The sequence below is a fragment of the Epinephelus fuscoguttatus genome, linkage group LG22 (genome assembly GCF_011397635.1).
Source record: "Epinephelus fuscoguttatus linkage group LG22, E.fuscoguttatus.final_Chr_v1".
NCBI classification, from domain to species: domain Eukaryota; kingdom Metazoa; phylum Chordata; class Actinopteri; order Perciformes; family Serranidae; genus Epinephelus; species Epinephelus fuscoguttatus.
In genome coordinates this window covers 13,781,084-13,797,155 of record NC_064773.1, presented here as the reverse complement: position 1 = coordinate 13,797,155, position 16,072 = coordinate 13,781,084, and the positions used below count along the sequence as shown (strand labels likewise).

The 16,072-nt window shown below is 41.6% G+C and overlaps 1 protein-coding gene across 1 annotated transcript in view; it reads left to right on the top strand.

Moving 5' to 3' along the window:
- Positions 1–16,072, top strand: part of cacna2d1a (calcium channel, voltage-dependent, alpha 2/delta subunit 1a) — a 171,913-nt gene that overhangs the window by 113,456 nt on the left and 42,385 nt on the right. Inside the window, exons 11-22 of the mRNA XM_049566230.1 lie at positions 233–391; positions 914–1,018; positions 1,111–1,189; positions 4,824–4,873; positions 5,050–5,139; positions 7,319–7,381; positions 8,120–8,203; positions 8,311–8,385; positions 11,014–11,085; positions 13,328–13,399; positions 13,497–13,558; positions 15,371–15,447. Coding sequence (XP_049422187.1) covers positions 233–391; positions 914–1,018; positions 1,111–1,189; positions 4,824–4,873; positions 5,050–5,139; positions 7,319–7,381; positions 8,120–8,203; positions 8,311–8,385; positions 11,014–11,085; positions 13,328–13,399; positions 13,497–13,558; positions 15,371–15,447 — 988 coding nt within the window. The remainder of the gene's footprint in view (positions 1–232; positions 392–913; positions 1,019–1,110; positions 1,190–4,823; positions 4,874–5,049; positions 5,140–7,318; positions 7,382–8,119; positions 8,204–8,310; positions 8,386–11,013; positions 11,086–13,327; positions 13,400–13,496; positions 13,559–15,370; positions 15,448–16,072) is intronic.

The window sequence follows — 16,072 nt, the reverse complement described above, 5'->3', positions numbered from 1 at the left end:
CACAAAGCCCAAAAAGTTGTGTTTAACTAGATTACTTTATAGCATGTCGTCAGTGTTTTATTTAATCTGATATAAAATGGAATCTGTCTCTTAAAATACCGCATTTTAAGCCAATCCTCTATGACCGCATGCCTCTGTAACGAAGGGAAACCAGGCCACATATTTAACCGCAAATATGTGCAAGTGCCTTTCCTCCACCTCCCGTCATCCCTCCTTCCCTCTTCCCCTCCAGTTCAATAACAAGGCCTCGTACGCGGCGTGCTTCGAGAACCTGGTGCAGGCCAACGTCCGCAACAAGAGGATGCTGAAAGACGCCGTGCAGAGCATCACAGCCAAGGGTATCACCAACTACAGAGGCGGCTTCGAGCTGGCCTTCGAGCAACTTGCGCAGGTAAAGTGTTGGCGTGGGCGTGCGTGGGGGAATATCAGTGTGGTATCTGGCTAGCATAAGGGCGTAGGAGTGTGTGTGTGTGTGTGGTGGTAGGGATGGCAACATTGAGGACGTCGCTGACAATCTGTTGTGTTTGATTATCCAACAATGTCCCCTGGAATATGCAGACCAGCCCAGAGGCTTGATGAAACCATGTGAAATCTACTTTACAGTCTGATTTAATTCATGGTCATTTAATTTAACATTTTCATTCATATATAAAAATAATGGTGGAACATACTGTAGGACTCACTGACATCTCAATCCCAGTGGTGCTCTGATAAAGTGAGTATGTGTCGCCCTCTTGTGGTTGTTTCTGGACACTGCACATATTGTTTCATGTTTCCCCTGCTGTCTCCTGTAACTGCATGAAGAGACATTAGCCTTGAATTCTTTTTGCAGCCTCTTCTTGAACACTAAGAATGTGTTTCCTTGGTTAAATGGTGCTTGAAATAAAAAATGTTTTGCCTTTGTGTCCCCCAGGTGAATGTGTCAAGGGCCAACTGTAACAAGATTATCATGCTCTTCACCGACGGAGGGGAAGAGAGGGCGGAGGAGATCTTTGAAAAATACAACCCAAAGCAAGCGGTAGGACTGTGGACACAAGATGTTCAGAGATGAAAATGTAGCAGTCTTTGCTCTCTGTCATGTTCAGACTTTTACTTTTCTTCTCCTCACAGGTGCGCATCTTTACATTTTCAGTAGGTCAACACAACTATGACAAAGGACCAATACAGTGGATGGCCTGTGCTAATAAAGGTACAAGATTGCTTTAGATATACAGCTGATCACATATTTGATGTGTCGTCTTCTGTAAGATAATGAAGGAAATAATTGAAGGGCCCAACTGTGATCCACATGTAAACAAAATAAGTTAAAATGATTGACAGGTCTGTGATAAAATATCCTCTGCATCACCAATGAAGCCAGTTGTTAAATCAACCATTTGACGAATTCAGTCGGAAAAGTCTTTCAAGTCTTTTTCTCAGAGAAATTCTGCAAGTACATACTCTTGTTCTTGTCTGATTGTTGTTATTGACTATATCTCTGCAATAACTTCACTTACGGCTGTGTTTACTCATGTCAGAGTTAGTGCTTGCTGCTTTCGGAACTGCCATTACTGTTCCTTTACGTCATCAACTACAACGCAATCCCTGACTTGCTGTTTACGTTGTCAACTACAGTGCCAGTCCCTAATTGCCCCTGATTGGATTTTAATTCCTGGAAAGTGTTTAGAGCAACACCAAGTCCAGACTGATACAGAGAGCGAAACAGAATATTGACCTCACGTCAACAGGATGGTCTTACCAGGCTATCAGTACGTTTACATGGACAGTTTAATTCCACCTTTAATCGGAATGAAAGACCATTCCGATTAAAAGTGGTCATGTAAACGGTCATTCCGATTGAAAATGAAATCCGATTAAAGGGGGTGGTTTATTCCGTTTGTCATTCCGAATGAAAGATTTTTATGTACATGTATACACTCATTCCTCTTTAAGTTCATTTCGGTCTTTCTGCGCATGCTCGTTTCCTTGCCCTTCTGGCGCGATGACGCATATAGCGTGCATAGCAACGGGCTGAGAAGGAACAGTCGGACTTGTTGCATTCACCAGTTTCCATTTGCCACAGCACGGTGTTCTACCTCCCTTCTCCTGCTCAACAGATGAAGCATTAGCAGAACAAGGTTGTTGTCGTACTGCTGCTTCAAGAATATTATCAAAACACACCTGAAAAAGGCACTAAGAACGGCGTTGTCAAGCATCTTGTTATCCAGAGCGAGGACTACAGTGTTTTCTTCCGGTAAACATAAACACGTAATGTCCGCCCCGCCCCCTATCCAATCAGAAACCTTCCCTGCCCCAAACCTTGCGTAGACCTGAATAAAGGCGATTAAACTGATCTCCCGTGTAAACCCTCATTCGGAATGAATATTTCCCATGTAAACTATGTGGAAACACTTTAATTCCGAATGATTTCATTCAGATTCATTTCATTCCGAATGAGAAGCCATCATGTAACCGTAGCCTATGTAATTAGGGCAGGGATACTCAACTGTTCTCCCTGTGTCAGCGTGTGTTTTCTCAGGGTACTCCGGCTTCCTCCCACAGTCCAAAGACATGCAGGTTAATTGGTGACTCTAAATTGTCCGTAGGTGTGAATGTGAGTGTGAATGGTTGTCTGTCTCTTTGTGTCAGCCCTGTGATAGTCTGGTGACCTGTCCAGGGTGTACCCTGCCTCTCATCCGATGTCAGATCCCTATGACCGCCAACGTGATAAGCAGTTACAAAAAATGAATGAATGAATGAGCGAGTACCATGATTATGCGAGGTCAGAGCACAGCTATATTTACAGAGCCTTCACTCTCTGCTAAACAGCCACGCCCTGTATTAGAAAAGTACGCAGTTATAACAACAAAAGAGCTGTATCAAAAGTTCCTGAAAATATCAGGAGAATTTATCTCTGATGTAATATTCACAGGAAATAATCTGCTCAAACTCGTCCAAGTTGGTCGTGTGTATGTATGAATAAGAAGAATTAATGATACTAAAACAAACCCATCCTGCAAAGCCCACAGCTCACACACTCTTATTTATTTTAATTTCCCCCTTCCTGTCTTTTTGCCTTCTCCTTGTCTTCATCATTTTTAATTTAATTGGGTTTTTTTTCTTTTCAAATGATGTCTTTTTTCTTTCTTCACATGCTGTCTCCTCTGACTTATCATTTTCCTTTCATGTTTTGAACATCAGAACCATCTGTTCATCTGTAAATATGTCCATATTGTTCACATGTGTATGCACTAACTGGTCAATAAAGGGGGACAAAAGGACAAGGCCTGACATCAGAACTAAATCCAAATGTAATCATTTAAAAAGCAGTCTATGTATTCAATTATGATCATCTGACAAACACAAAATGCAATTTTTTTGCATTGGTAAACATGTCTATATTGTTCACATGTGTATGCACATGGTCAAGAAAGGGGGACAAAAGGACAAGGCCTGACATCAGAACTAAATCCAAATTTAATAATTTAAAAAAGAGTCTGTATTTAATTATGATCATCTGACAAACGCAAAATGCAAAATAGTTTATTTGATTTGTCCACATCTTTGTTTTACATCATCAAAAACACTAATGAGCAGCCTTTAAAGTCGTTCATTTTCCATAACCCCTTATCCTGTTAGAGGTCATGGAGGCCTGGAGCCTATCCCAGCTAACATCGGGCGAGAGGCAGGGTTCACTCTGGACAGGTCACCAGACTATCACAGGGCTGACACATAGAGACAGACAACCATTCACACTCACATTCACACCTACGGACAATTTAGAGTCACCTGCATGTCTTTGGACTGTGGGAGGAAGCTGGAGTACCTGGAGAAAACCCACACTGACACAGGGAGAGCATGCAAACTCCACACAGAAGGGCTCCCCCACCCCACGGTTCAAACTAGGAACTCTTGCTGTGAGGCAACACTGCTAACCACTGCACCACTGCATCTCAAAGTTTGTTTCAGTCCGTTTGAAGTCATAGGTAGGCAAGGTTTGGCGGCAGTGGCTCAGTCCATAGGGACTTGGGTTGGGAACCATTGGGTCACCAGTTCAAGTCACCATCTGCACCAAGTGGCTGGACTGGTAGCTGGAGAGGTGCCAGTTTGCTTCCTAGGTGCCCTCGAACAAGGCACTTAACTCCCAGCTGTTCTGTTCATGGTTGTCTCCAACTCTCAACATCCTCTCCACGTTGAGTTTCAGATGCTTCAATCAGGGTGGAGGTTTTGCCACCTTAAATGCAGCACTAAGTGTTACAGATCGTCCTTTGTCCCGTCTGCTATCACTTATCTGCTTATCTGCTTATCTTAACCAGCAGTGACCACCAATGTCCATGATTTACCCCTGACAGTGTGTGATACTGTGTTATGTATTGTACTGTCTGTTTTGTTGTGCTCATGGCTACTGTCTGTATCTCAAATTGCCCCTTGGGGACGTTAAAGTTTTACCTTACCTTACCATGGGCAGGCCCCTTGCTCTGACATCTGTCCATTTAATGCATGGGCAGGTCCTGTTTGTTCATGTGTGTGTATTTCAGGCCTGTCCCTGGATTCCTTTACCGTAAAACTGTATGAAATTAGCAGTTCTTTTAGCAGTGCGTAATGAACCTGCAGTTCCTCCTCCGTTCCACTTTTCTACAGGCCAGTAGAGCAACCATGTCCAGGGTAGATGAACATAACTGATTAAAGACCAGATCAAAATGTATCATACTTTATCGACAACATTGGTTAAGAATTCAGAAAACTCAATAAAGAATACAGGGTTGAAAATCTGAGGTAGATAAATGACAATGCAGAGAAAGTTTGATAATGGGTGTTATAATGAACTTATATCTTTGTCTCAGGGTATTACTATGAGATCCCATCTATAGGTGCCATCAGAATCAACACTCAGGTAAATGCACATTGCAACACCACCATGAACACACTGTGTATCTGTAAATGGCTGCTACTGTACTTCTGTGTCATTCCAGCTCTCTCCTTGGCTGACTGAACCAGTTGTGTATTGTGTCCTCTTGTGGTGGAATGACTGAATCACATGTTGAGTCTGTCTGTCATCCATCTTTGTAGGAGTACCTGGATGTTCTGGGCAGGCCTATGGTGAAGGCTGACAGAAGGGCCAAGCAGGTTCAGTGGACCAACGTCTACGTGGACGCACTGGTATGTCACATGTTTGGACAGACAGAGTTTATGTAAAGACAGGACGCACTTTGAGGCAAGTGTGGGGGAAAGAAACTGGCATTTGTTGCCAAATGAGAAGCTCTGCAAGAATGAGAAGAAATCTGTTTAGTGTCAGATGAAGAATTCCAGATAAGTCTTGTTTAATTGTGCTAAACATTCGCTGTTTGTCATCCCGGTAAACTCGACTTCAACCCTGTTCCAGCAGTGTTTGTGAAAGGACACATGAACATTATTTCAAAAACGCTGCATCAATCAGGTTTTTTGGGGGCTGTCAAGATTAACTTTTAGGCGACAGTGTAGATAAGAAACCAGTCTGGTAAACTGAGCCAAATGGTTTGGACATTGTCATCCGTTTACTGATAAAACGCTGACAACGTTTGTGACTGCGTTGACCTCGTCACCGGCAGAAACGTCTCTGCCTTCTGTTACGGTAAACATCTTGTTTTTAAAGGAATACTTCAACCCCCTGATGACCATTTTAATATCTGTGTCTCACCCTGTGTTGGGTTGAATTTGTGAGAAATGTTTTCTCACATGCTTCCATGGTGAACGAAAAATCCAAAAAGAGAGAAGAATTGAAGTTATAGGGGACCATGTTTAAACAGCAGCAAAACCATATCAAAACGTCATTCAGTATAATCCAAGGCTTATTTATCCAGTTGTATGCCTTTGTGGTGAGGAACTGAACGGAAAGTGAAACTTGTCTTTGCTCTCGTCAAAGCCAAACCCCATTGTCATTTTTACATCACTTAACACTGGGGTCGCTGGTCAACTGCTGCCTCGTTTGCCATTTTGTTTGTTATTGTGTGACTTTGGTGAATCAGAGGTAATCCTTTAAAATACCAAAGTCACGTCTTTATCAGATACAGATATCTGTATATGTGTGCTCTATTGTCATCTGATGTTAGCAGATGGGTTCCGTGATGGTAACTGTGGTAGTGGTAGTTCCTTTTTTTATATAGGTAACACTGTGACTCTTTACACAAGACAGCTGTCAGTTTGTTAAAGCACTTTTACTAAAATGTTTATTGCATGTAATATATCATTTCAGTTTACCTCATAGAAATAAAATGATTGGAAGAAAAATCTGAGGCTTAAATTGTAAAAATGATGATGTGATTTGTCCCATTAATGGAACATAATTCCCATAATATTGGAGACTATTTGTTATTAATTATAATGGGCAAGACTGTGGTGCAGCTGCAGAATGAAATTGAGTTTTTGAGTTGGCTGCATATATTCCTGATGTGTTTTCACAGAATTTCAGTGGCTGTTTTCAATTTTACATTTAAGTAGCTGAAATAAAACCACTGAATACTGTTGGGCCAAAGATTCAATAGAAGTCTTAGATTAAATGCCTTTTCAAGTTCAAATCACCAAACACATTATTACTGGATCAGATTGTAAGCGTACAATCATGTCTCTGTCTTTGATATAAATATATATATTTTAAATCTTCAACTGTATTTTTCATCTTGCCCTGCCAGATTAAAGCCGTAGGCTACAAATATATTTAAATCTATCGAATGATGAATTAATGGATTACACGGAATAAAACTCTGACTTAGACTCTTTTTTTTTTTTTTTTTTTTTAGATAAATCTGCACATTCATGCAGTAATATCTCTTCATCCACTGAATTAAAATGGAGGTCCTGCTTTTTATTTACCTGTTGCCATGGTGAATCGCAGTATCATAGCTCCATTGATTGAGCTGACTCTGATCAGAGTTCAGGGTTAGACTCAGAGTTTGTTAACCCTGCTTTCTGAAACAGACCCCAGCAGCTCCTGTGTTCAGCGAGGTAGAATTACTGTTTTTGTCAGTGGAGTCTGGCTTTAAAGAGGGAATATATAGGTTTCACTTTTAATTCAGTTCCTTGTTAGAAAGGGCTGTATGTTTGGGAAGTACTGAGCATATGACCAGATAAATGAGACTTGGATTATCCTGCACAAGTTGTGTGAAACCGATGTTTTGCTGTCATTAAATGTGGACCCTCTTGACTTAAATTCATTAAGAATTTTCTCTGTTTTTGGAGTCAGAGGAGTAATACAGAAATAGAAAACACATCATGAAGAATTCTGTGAATTTCTGCCATGAACGTGACTGATTTGCTCACATAGCTAATGTCTATTCAACATGCTGTGGTTTTCCTCCTCCAGAAGCTTGGCCTGGTGATCACTGGCACCCTGCCTGTCTTCAACAAGACAAACACAGGCTCAAAGGTAACACACAAGACATGTCGCTCATTTCATGCACATTCAAATTTGCTAATTCATTTTATTGACACAGTTCTTGTAATTACAAGCTTTTTAATATTAAACATGTGTATTTCTGTTCCTTGATTCACTCATTTGACTTGCTGACTAAATTTACTGTACGTCTGACACTTTGACCCCACGGGAGAGTTTCAAGTCTGTGGTTTCGTGACCCACCGTAATGTTTACCAGACTTAAAAAAAAAAAACCAGCAAACACACAACATGAACACTCTCAATTATCGTCTCATCCTTTACTTTCATCCTCCTCTTTCTTGTGGCTCTTCCTTATATCCTTTGTTGACGCTGAGGTCCCTCGGAGCTCTCCCACGTGCCTCCACAGGAAGAGATGTCATAAAGCAAAAATCAGAAAGGGATCAAACCTGCAGATCAGAGAGAAAGACAAATGATCCGGTAGCTAAGTGCTTCAAGATGAGTTTACATGTCTACCTCGAAGGACTCGGGGGTCACCTCCGCTACGGCTGAAAAGGAAGGCTGGAAATGCCTTGTCAGTGACTCATGGCGGCACGTGACGCTTTTGGGAATGAGACTGTCCAGATTTCTATTGCACCCCATTTCCTTGGAATTGCTCAGAGTGCACAGCGGGACTTGACTCATCCAGAAAGAACAACAGGACTCATAAGCTGGTCTTTCTACCAATGACCTCCTCTTTTGTTTTTTTTCCTCCCCTGTGGTTTTCTCACAGAAATCTCAAAACCCGCTCATCTTGGGGGTTATGGCGATTGATGTCTCCCTGGATGATATCAAGAGACTGACGCCTCGCTTTACTGTAAGAGCGCACACTACATAAACACATAAAAACCAGCCTTTATATACAAGAGATGTCATATTTAGTACCAGGGTTCTATCTCCCTTTCTTTTTCATTTTCCCTGTAGTTTGGACCAAATGGCTACTACTTTGCCATTGACCCCAACGGATATGTGCTGCTCCACCCTAATCTCCAGCCAATGGTAGGTCAAATCAATCAACTATAATTCAGAGCAACCAGAAGTTTGCTTACAGGGACATTTCTCATTAGAGGGATAGATAGATTTTTTTGAAGTGAGGTTGTAAGAGGTGCTTATCCATAGTTAGTCACCATGCCCCCAGTTTGGGCCTTGTTTACACAAATACTGATACAAATAAAAACGGATTTTATTCATCCCGTCTAAAAAAAAAAACCCGGGTTCATACGATCAGTTGTGAAAACGATATCCCGGCAGCTTTTTGCTGCAATTAGCATGCCAGGCCAGTAGGTGGCACTACGCCATATGTCCAACACCAAAGAAAAATTCTGCGCATGCACAGTGATTTGTTTTCCTCTTGGTGCTAGTGATAAAAATGATCCAAAACCGTCGTTTCTAGCGGACCTTAAACCACGGACGCTGTGAACCAAGTAATATTGGGCACAGCAGATGTCTTTGTGCGCAGATGTAGCGGTGATGTTGATGCAGCAGTGCTAAGTTCATTTCTAAGCTTGTAAGTAGTCCCAGAAGTGCTAACAAAACGTAAACAACCCGGCATATATCCGCCATTGTTGTGGTGGTTCCTGGGCGCCTAATGGGCATGTGCGAACTGGGTTGCAACATCATCGTTTTCCAAAATCTGTCTGTCCTGTTGGTGCCGTAGCATTGTTCCGACCTCTCATTAGTCCGACGTCGCATTGTTCCGATATGTGATTATACTAGGCTATACTGTATTTGTGTACCATAGAGGATCAGCAACGCAACAAAAGTAGGCTACTGGTCGAGATACAAGTGCCATAGAGAGAAGAGAGTGAAACACCATAACCTTCTGTTATTAACTCTGGGGTCCGGGTTGTGTGGGGAGCTTTCCGTGGTGCTGAACGGCTCCCGGCGGGAGTATTTCTGCCTTGATGGTGCACCGCGACTGGCTCTGGGTCAGCTGGGAAAGGCTTGAGGCGAAGCAGGCTCACGGCTTATGTGTTTGTCACTTTCTTTTTCATTTTAACCCACACCATGATCTTTTCCTAACCCGAACCAAGTGGTTTTTGTGCCTAAACCTAACCAGACCTTAACCACGGGGCATCATGATGATTTCGGAACAACAGGACCTCAGAACAATGAGTTTAATATGGTCAGAACAATGGGATGTCGGTCCAATGGGCAGACCCATCCTGTTTACATGTCTCCATAGAAACAAATATTTTTAAAAACTTTCACTATGGAAGCCGTTTTTGAAAATCTCCATTTGCGTCGAGAAAAACGCCGGTTACGTGTAAATGATAGATGCAAACGCAAAGATAAATACCCATTTTCAGAAATATGCGGAACCGTATAAACAGGCCCTTGGAGAAGCAGGCAGGAGTACTGCCACAAAAAAAAAGCAATGCACTGAAATGTTAATAAAAGTATGAAAAATTCTTAACACAATTTGCCAGAACCCAAAATGACGTCTTCAGGTTGCTTCTTTTGTCCAGCCAACAGTCCAAAACCCAAAAACTCTCTATTTACTATTATAAATGACAAAGAAAAGTTCTCACATCTAAGAAGCTAGAACCAGACATTTTTGCTTGAAAAATGACTAAAGAAAGATTTTTCAGTTATCGAAATCGTTGGCGCTTCACTTTCTTTCGAGCGACTTAGCGATTAATTGACAAATCATTGCAGCTCTAGATTCGTGGGGTAAAATTACTGTTCTTGCCATTGGAGTCTGGCTTTGAAGAGAACTAGACTTTTACGGTCACTTCTCATTGGAAAGGGCTCTCTGACAGCAAGGTAAAGCAGTGAAAATATTCTTAATGTCGAGTATACTTCAACTGATACTGATTTTTTTTTTGAAGCAGGGTTTTTAAGGTGGCTTAAATCCATTTAATTGCTGCCACCATCCGCAGCAGTACTTTGCTTATAGCTCCCGTGGTAGTACTCTTGCCTGCTTCTCCAAACTAGGGTGCCGACTCCCATCTACTGTGGGTAATACACTGACTGTGAATAAGTACATCATACAACCGCATTTCAAAGAATCCAATCTCTCCCTTTAGTATCGGTCAAACTAGCAAGTTAAACATTACATTCCTGACCGTCAACAGCCTTTTACACTAAGGAGCTAAAAACTGAGTTTGAGCAACCCACTGTTACATGTTACAAAATGCACCTTTGCAGAAAGATTTTCCTGTCCTGAATAGCGAATGTGATTTCATCCTTAAACTGACATAGCACTGCGTCTCTGCTGCTGATACAATGTTACCCCAACTGATTACACTCTGACATTGTTTGTATCTCTTGGCTGACATTTCATTTCTATCCCAAAATGTCCCAATCATATGGGTCCAGAATGATGTTTGTTGAAACACAGCAAGATGTTTCCCATTGACCTTTGAGATATGCGCTCTTCTTGTAAATAACGCATGCACACATTGGTCACAGATGACTACAGCATTCGAAAGTCATTGTCAACAGACAAATTGGTCTATGATTTGCTCCCTTTTCAAGGCTACAAAAAAAAAAATCAGGATCTGTTTTGGATACAGAAGATCAATAACTCATGTTTACTGCTTAATTTGTCCTCCTTTGTACTCAGAGCCCACAGATTATAAATTATAATATGTACCACAGACTAATTGCTTGCATTTCTATCAGACTGTCAAGTTCCATGAACCTGTAACGCTGGACTTCCTGGATGCAGAGCTGGAGAACGAGATCAAAGTGGAGGTTTGGAAAATAGATTACTCCAACTCTTCTGATTCCATTAGCTCATATCAGAGACAATAGCACTGAATTTTGTTGAAGTAGCAGTGCGTAGGATTTATGGGGGTTTCTACAGTAGCCCAGAACAGACGAACCAAGAGCGTCTCTAGAGAGGACCTTTTGCTTTTTCAGTCCACCACACAACATGATTTCACCAAGTAGGATTCTCCTGGATCAACATCCCATTGTGTTCCTGGACCTACATTGCAATCAACCAATCACAGCCCTTTGACATCATCAGTGTGCTACTTCTGTGCTTCTTTCAAAATTCCTTTGTGCTTCTTCAGAGCTAAGATAGTTTTACACACAAAACCATTTTAACCTACTGCAGTGTTAGCAAGTTAGCATGCTAACCAGGTCGGCTGTGCTAATGAGTAAACTTGCCAGTATACAAGAATATTAGCGAGCTAGCTCACTAAGTAGGTAGGCTATGCAAACAAGTAAGCTGTTCACAAACAAAGAGTAAAGATAAAAACATTTTTCAGTTGCACACATTTTCCCTCCTTTTTTCCATCTTGACCCTGGATAGATTTGGTAAGAACCATCATCATCATCATCATCATCAAGCTGATTCTGGATCATTTGTGTAAGTCGATGTTAGCATAGTAGTGATGGTCCAGGTTCATCATCAGTGATTCTATTTAGGATCAACGTGGCAAGATTAATATAAACAAATTATCCAGGGTTAACATGGCAGTGATGGTCCTAGATCAACATGAGCACTGGAATTTTGCAAAAAAAAATAGTTTTGAATAGGGAAATTGGAGGGAAGATGTGTCCTTTGTAGGTCTTTGCAACTGACAAATGATCCTATCCTTACTCTTAATGTTAATGAACAATATTGTAGCCTACTGGCAAACTTACTTGTTAGCATAGTATACCTAGTTAGCAAGCCAACTCACTAATATTCTTGCCTATTAACAAGCCTAGGCCCTGATCACAAAAAAAGGTTTTAGCAGCTGGAGGGGCCTTTTTGTATTTGATTTTAATGAGAATAAAGCTTTTTGGGCGCAGTTCTTGCATTGCAACACGCCTCGCGTTTCTGCACTCTAGGCAGCTGGCGTTTTTGCTGGAGCACTCCTCAAGTTGAAAAACCTTCAACTCAGAGTGGAAAATCACCCCATGTCATCCATTTTTTCGTCATATTTTTTCCCAATGTTGAATGGGGTGATTTGAGAGGCGGGTCTTCTGTGGTTGTCACAACAACAAGTTTAAGGTTGGTAAACAAAGGAGGAGAAACTGGTGGTAGCAGTTGCTGGATACCCAGAGTTATACGGCCCCACGATAGACAGCAGGTTGTCAAACTGCCCGCGAGTCCTCCTAAAATATGCCTGGAAACAGCCATCATGGAGGAGAAGCTCCTGGACCAACTGGTGGTATTTCCCATGATCCACTCTCTTTTTTAGGGTCTCATGTACTGAGCTACAGCAAGTACCCTCTGCCTCAACATTTTAGGAACTAGATACTAATTACTGGGGGGAAAAATGGTAGATTGATTACATGGAAAGGTTAGGACATGTTGATGTGGTTGCCTGGTAGCAATAAAAAGGCGCAGCAGGCTTCTTTTTTTTTTTTACTAGTGGCATTCAATTTAAAAAAAAAAAAAAAAAAAAGGGCGATGCGATGCACCTTGCATTTTGCAACCTGCAAAAACCTGCTTTCTGTGAGATCGGGGCCTTACTTGTTAGCATAGCCTACCCAGTTCACAAGCTAACTCGCTCATATTCTGGTCTATTGGCAAGCTTCCTTGTTAGCATAACCAACCTAGTTAGCAAGCTCACTAGCTAACCCTGCAGTAGCTTACAAGGTGTTTGCTCAGTGTAACTAAGAATTTTGTTTAAATGTTCTAACTTTGATTTGGAAAACTAGCTTAGCTCTGAAGAAGCACAAAGAAATTTTGAAAGAAGCATAGGAGCAGCACACTAATGGTGTCAGAGGGCTGTGATTGGCTGATTGCAGTGTTGGTCCAGAAATGGGATGTGGGATTTTAGCATGTCCTACTTCGTTGTGCGAAGGCCACCTTAGATTCCATACATGCTTGGAAAGGGACGGGTTAACAGATGGTTATTCAGCTGGTTGCAATCTGCAACCTCACCACTGGATGCCACTAAATCCGACACACTGTTCCTTTAATGGAGTTTGATTGATTTTTCTTTTGCCTTTTTAAATGGGTTAATTAATTTATGTCTAATTGTTTGGTCAACAGATGAGGAGAAAAATGATTGATGGTGAAACAGGAAATTACACAATATCTACACTGGTGAAATCCCAAGATGAGGTAATATTATATTGAAAGGATGTTGGATTACATGACAGTTATAAACACATTTGCTCAGAAAATGTATCGTGTACTGACCAAACTGTTGCCCTCAAAGCGCTACATTGACTTGGGTCAGAGGATGTACACCTTTGCACCAGTGAAGGGGACAGATTACAGGTAAATATTACACATTATTATTATTGAAGTGATGAATGAATTGCATGTGTGAAGTACTTGAAACCAAACTTCAGGCCAGAAATAGAGGAACTCCAGACGCTTTGCACTGACAGAGTTTGCAAAATGTTCATTTTGTTTCATCATAATTGCATAAAACCATTTAGTTCTTTGGGACTGGAGCTGGACTGTGGTCTTCAGTTCAAGACAAAGTCCAGGCACACATGTGATATAGTGAAGCCGTGAGGGGCCATGTTGACCACTTACGTGTACAATTTGAACAATTCCTCCAGCTGAAAGATTCGTAGCAGGACTTACTTTGCAATGATGCTTTTCCCTCAGAAATAGAGTGCAATGTTTCAACTGAGTGTTTTTGGTTGATTGAGCAAGACTCTGCTCTGCTCGCTTAATTCAACAAGGCAGTGAAACAAAATTACGGATGTTCCATATTTATTGCAACAACAACAACAACAACAACAAAAACCCTGATAAAGTCACAAAATACTTGCAGAATAGAAGCCTAAGGGAACTGTTTACCCCAACGCGCATTTTTCTTCTAACCAGCAGTGCTGTTTTTCAGTCCAGATTATTTTGGTGTGACTTGCAGAGTGTTGGCAATGTTTGCCTTCTCTCCAATATAGTTGAACTAGATGTCACTCTGCTTGTTGTGCTTAAAGCTGGAAAAAATTGATGTCCCTTTACAGAAATCATGACCCCGCTATTCAAGATAATCCACAAACAGTTTTTGTGAGCGTACTTTTCCTTTTAATAGTCGACCAAACGTTCGTCAACCAGAAAGGTCATTAGTCAGCAAGATTTCATCAGTCGCTTAGTCGTAGAAAAAACAAAGCAATATCAAAACCTATATGACTGGACCATGTGGGAATTTAATTTGAAAGGACAGACAGGAAGAGGCCACGCTCAGCAGTCAGACAGGAGTCACGTTATGTCGGGCAGGAAATCCAAAGTGTGGGATCATTTTGAGAAGGTGAAGGACGAACCCAAGGTGATATGTAAACTCATCTTCATTGGTCGACTACAAACATGACGTATCATCTGAAACATGGAAGTAGCTACATGCCCATTAGCCCACAGCGTCATTAACAGGCGGCTCGCTCAGTGTGTGACGTGCACTTGTAGATAAAATATAGGCCTATATTAATGAAGGTTCATTAGTACGTTTTTTGTATTTCTCTGTAATGTAGCACAGTGTTAACAATGTTACTGATACTATTCTTTCTCACACCTTCAACTCAAACCATTGTGTTGCCCCGCCCAAAATATATCATTTAATAATTTAATTAATGTCGTAAACATGCAGGTGACTAGTTGACCAATGGTCCTAAATGACAACTATTGGTCGACGAGGAAAATTCTTAGTCGAGGGCAGCCTTACTTCCTTCTGTGCTTTGATGTGGTTCATGGTTGTAATTTGGTAGACAGAAAATAGTTCCGACATGAAACTGCTCACAACAAGGTCTGTGCATTATTTTGAGTAACCGGGTCGTGATTTCTGGAAAGAGACATTGCTGTTGAGTTTTTCAAATGTATTTTTTTGCCGCTTTGAGCACCACAAGCCGAGCGCCATCCAGTTCCATTATATTCTAGAGAAGGCAGACATCTTTATGGTTGATAACTCCAACACTTGGCAACTCACACCAAAACAATCTAGATGGATAAATAGCACTACAGGTAAGAGGAAAAATATGCCTTTTTGATTTTTGTGTGAACTGTCCCTTTAAATGATGCTATATATGGAAAGAAAGCTTTCACTGCTACGATATGATGCTCTGACATTTCTGTGTGTCCTCTCAGTCTAGCCCTGGTGCTCCCTGACTACAGTATGCATTACATCAAGGCCAAAATCGCCGACACGATCACCCAGGCAAAATGTAAGTGCCGTCTAAATCAGCTCCGTCTCTCGTGCCATTCTTGTTTTTTTTCCACTCGGTAACATTTACCTTCCATTTATACCGACAGTCGACAAATGTTACTGGCTGGGAAATGACTGCTAATGTTCTCCGGTGACATTATTGCTCACCATGTAGGGCTGAGAAACCCTCCTGCCTCAGCTCATGGTTCCTATCCATCACTTATAATGCCCCATGCACATATACATCCACGACCACATACATCCACACCACCCCTGCATGCCCTTGCCTTTTGTGTCGCTATGGCAACACACACCCACAGTTGTGGCGCTGTTCAAAGTGTTTGTTGCCAGACAGCGGGACGAGTGGCTCCAGTGTCCCCTTTCACACACATAGTACTCATCCGTTCATTTACAGTCCCTGTGTGTGTGTGTGTGTGTGTGTGTGTTCATTCATACCGAAGCCTATTTGACACCATATAGTGGATCAGAGGTTCCATATGTGTGGCATTGTTGTCTCATGTCTCTTTTGAGCGCTGTCGGTTCCCACTAGTAAAAGATGTCATTGACTCATAGTGTTACTCAAAGGACAGTTTTATAGTGTGTATGCGAGTGTGTGTGTTGACTGTGAGATGGAGCTGCTCCTG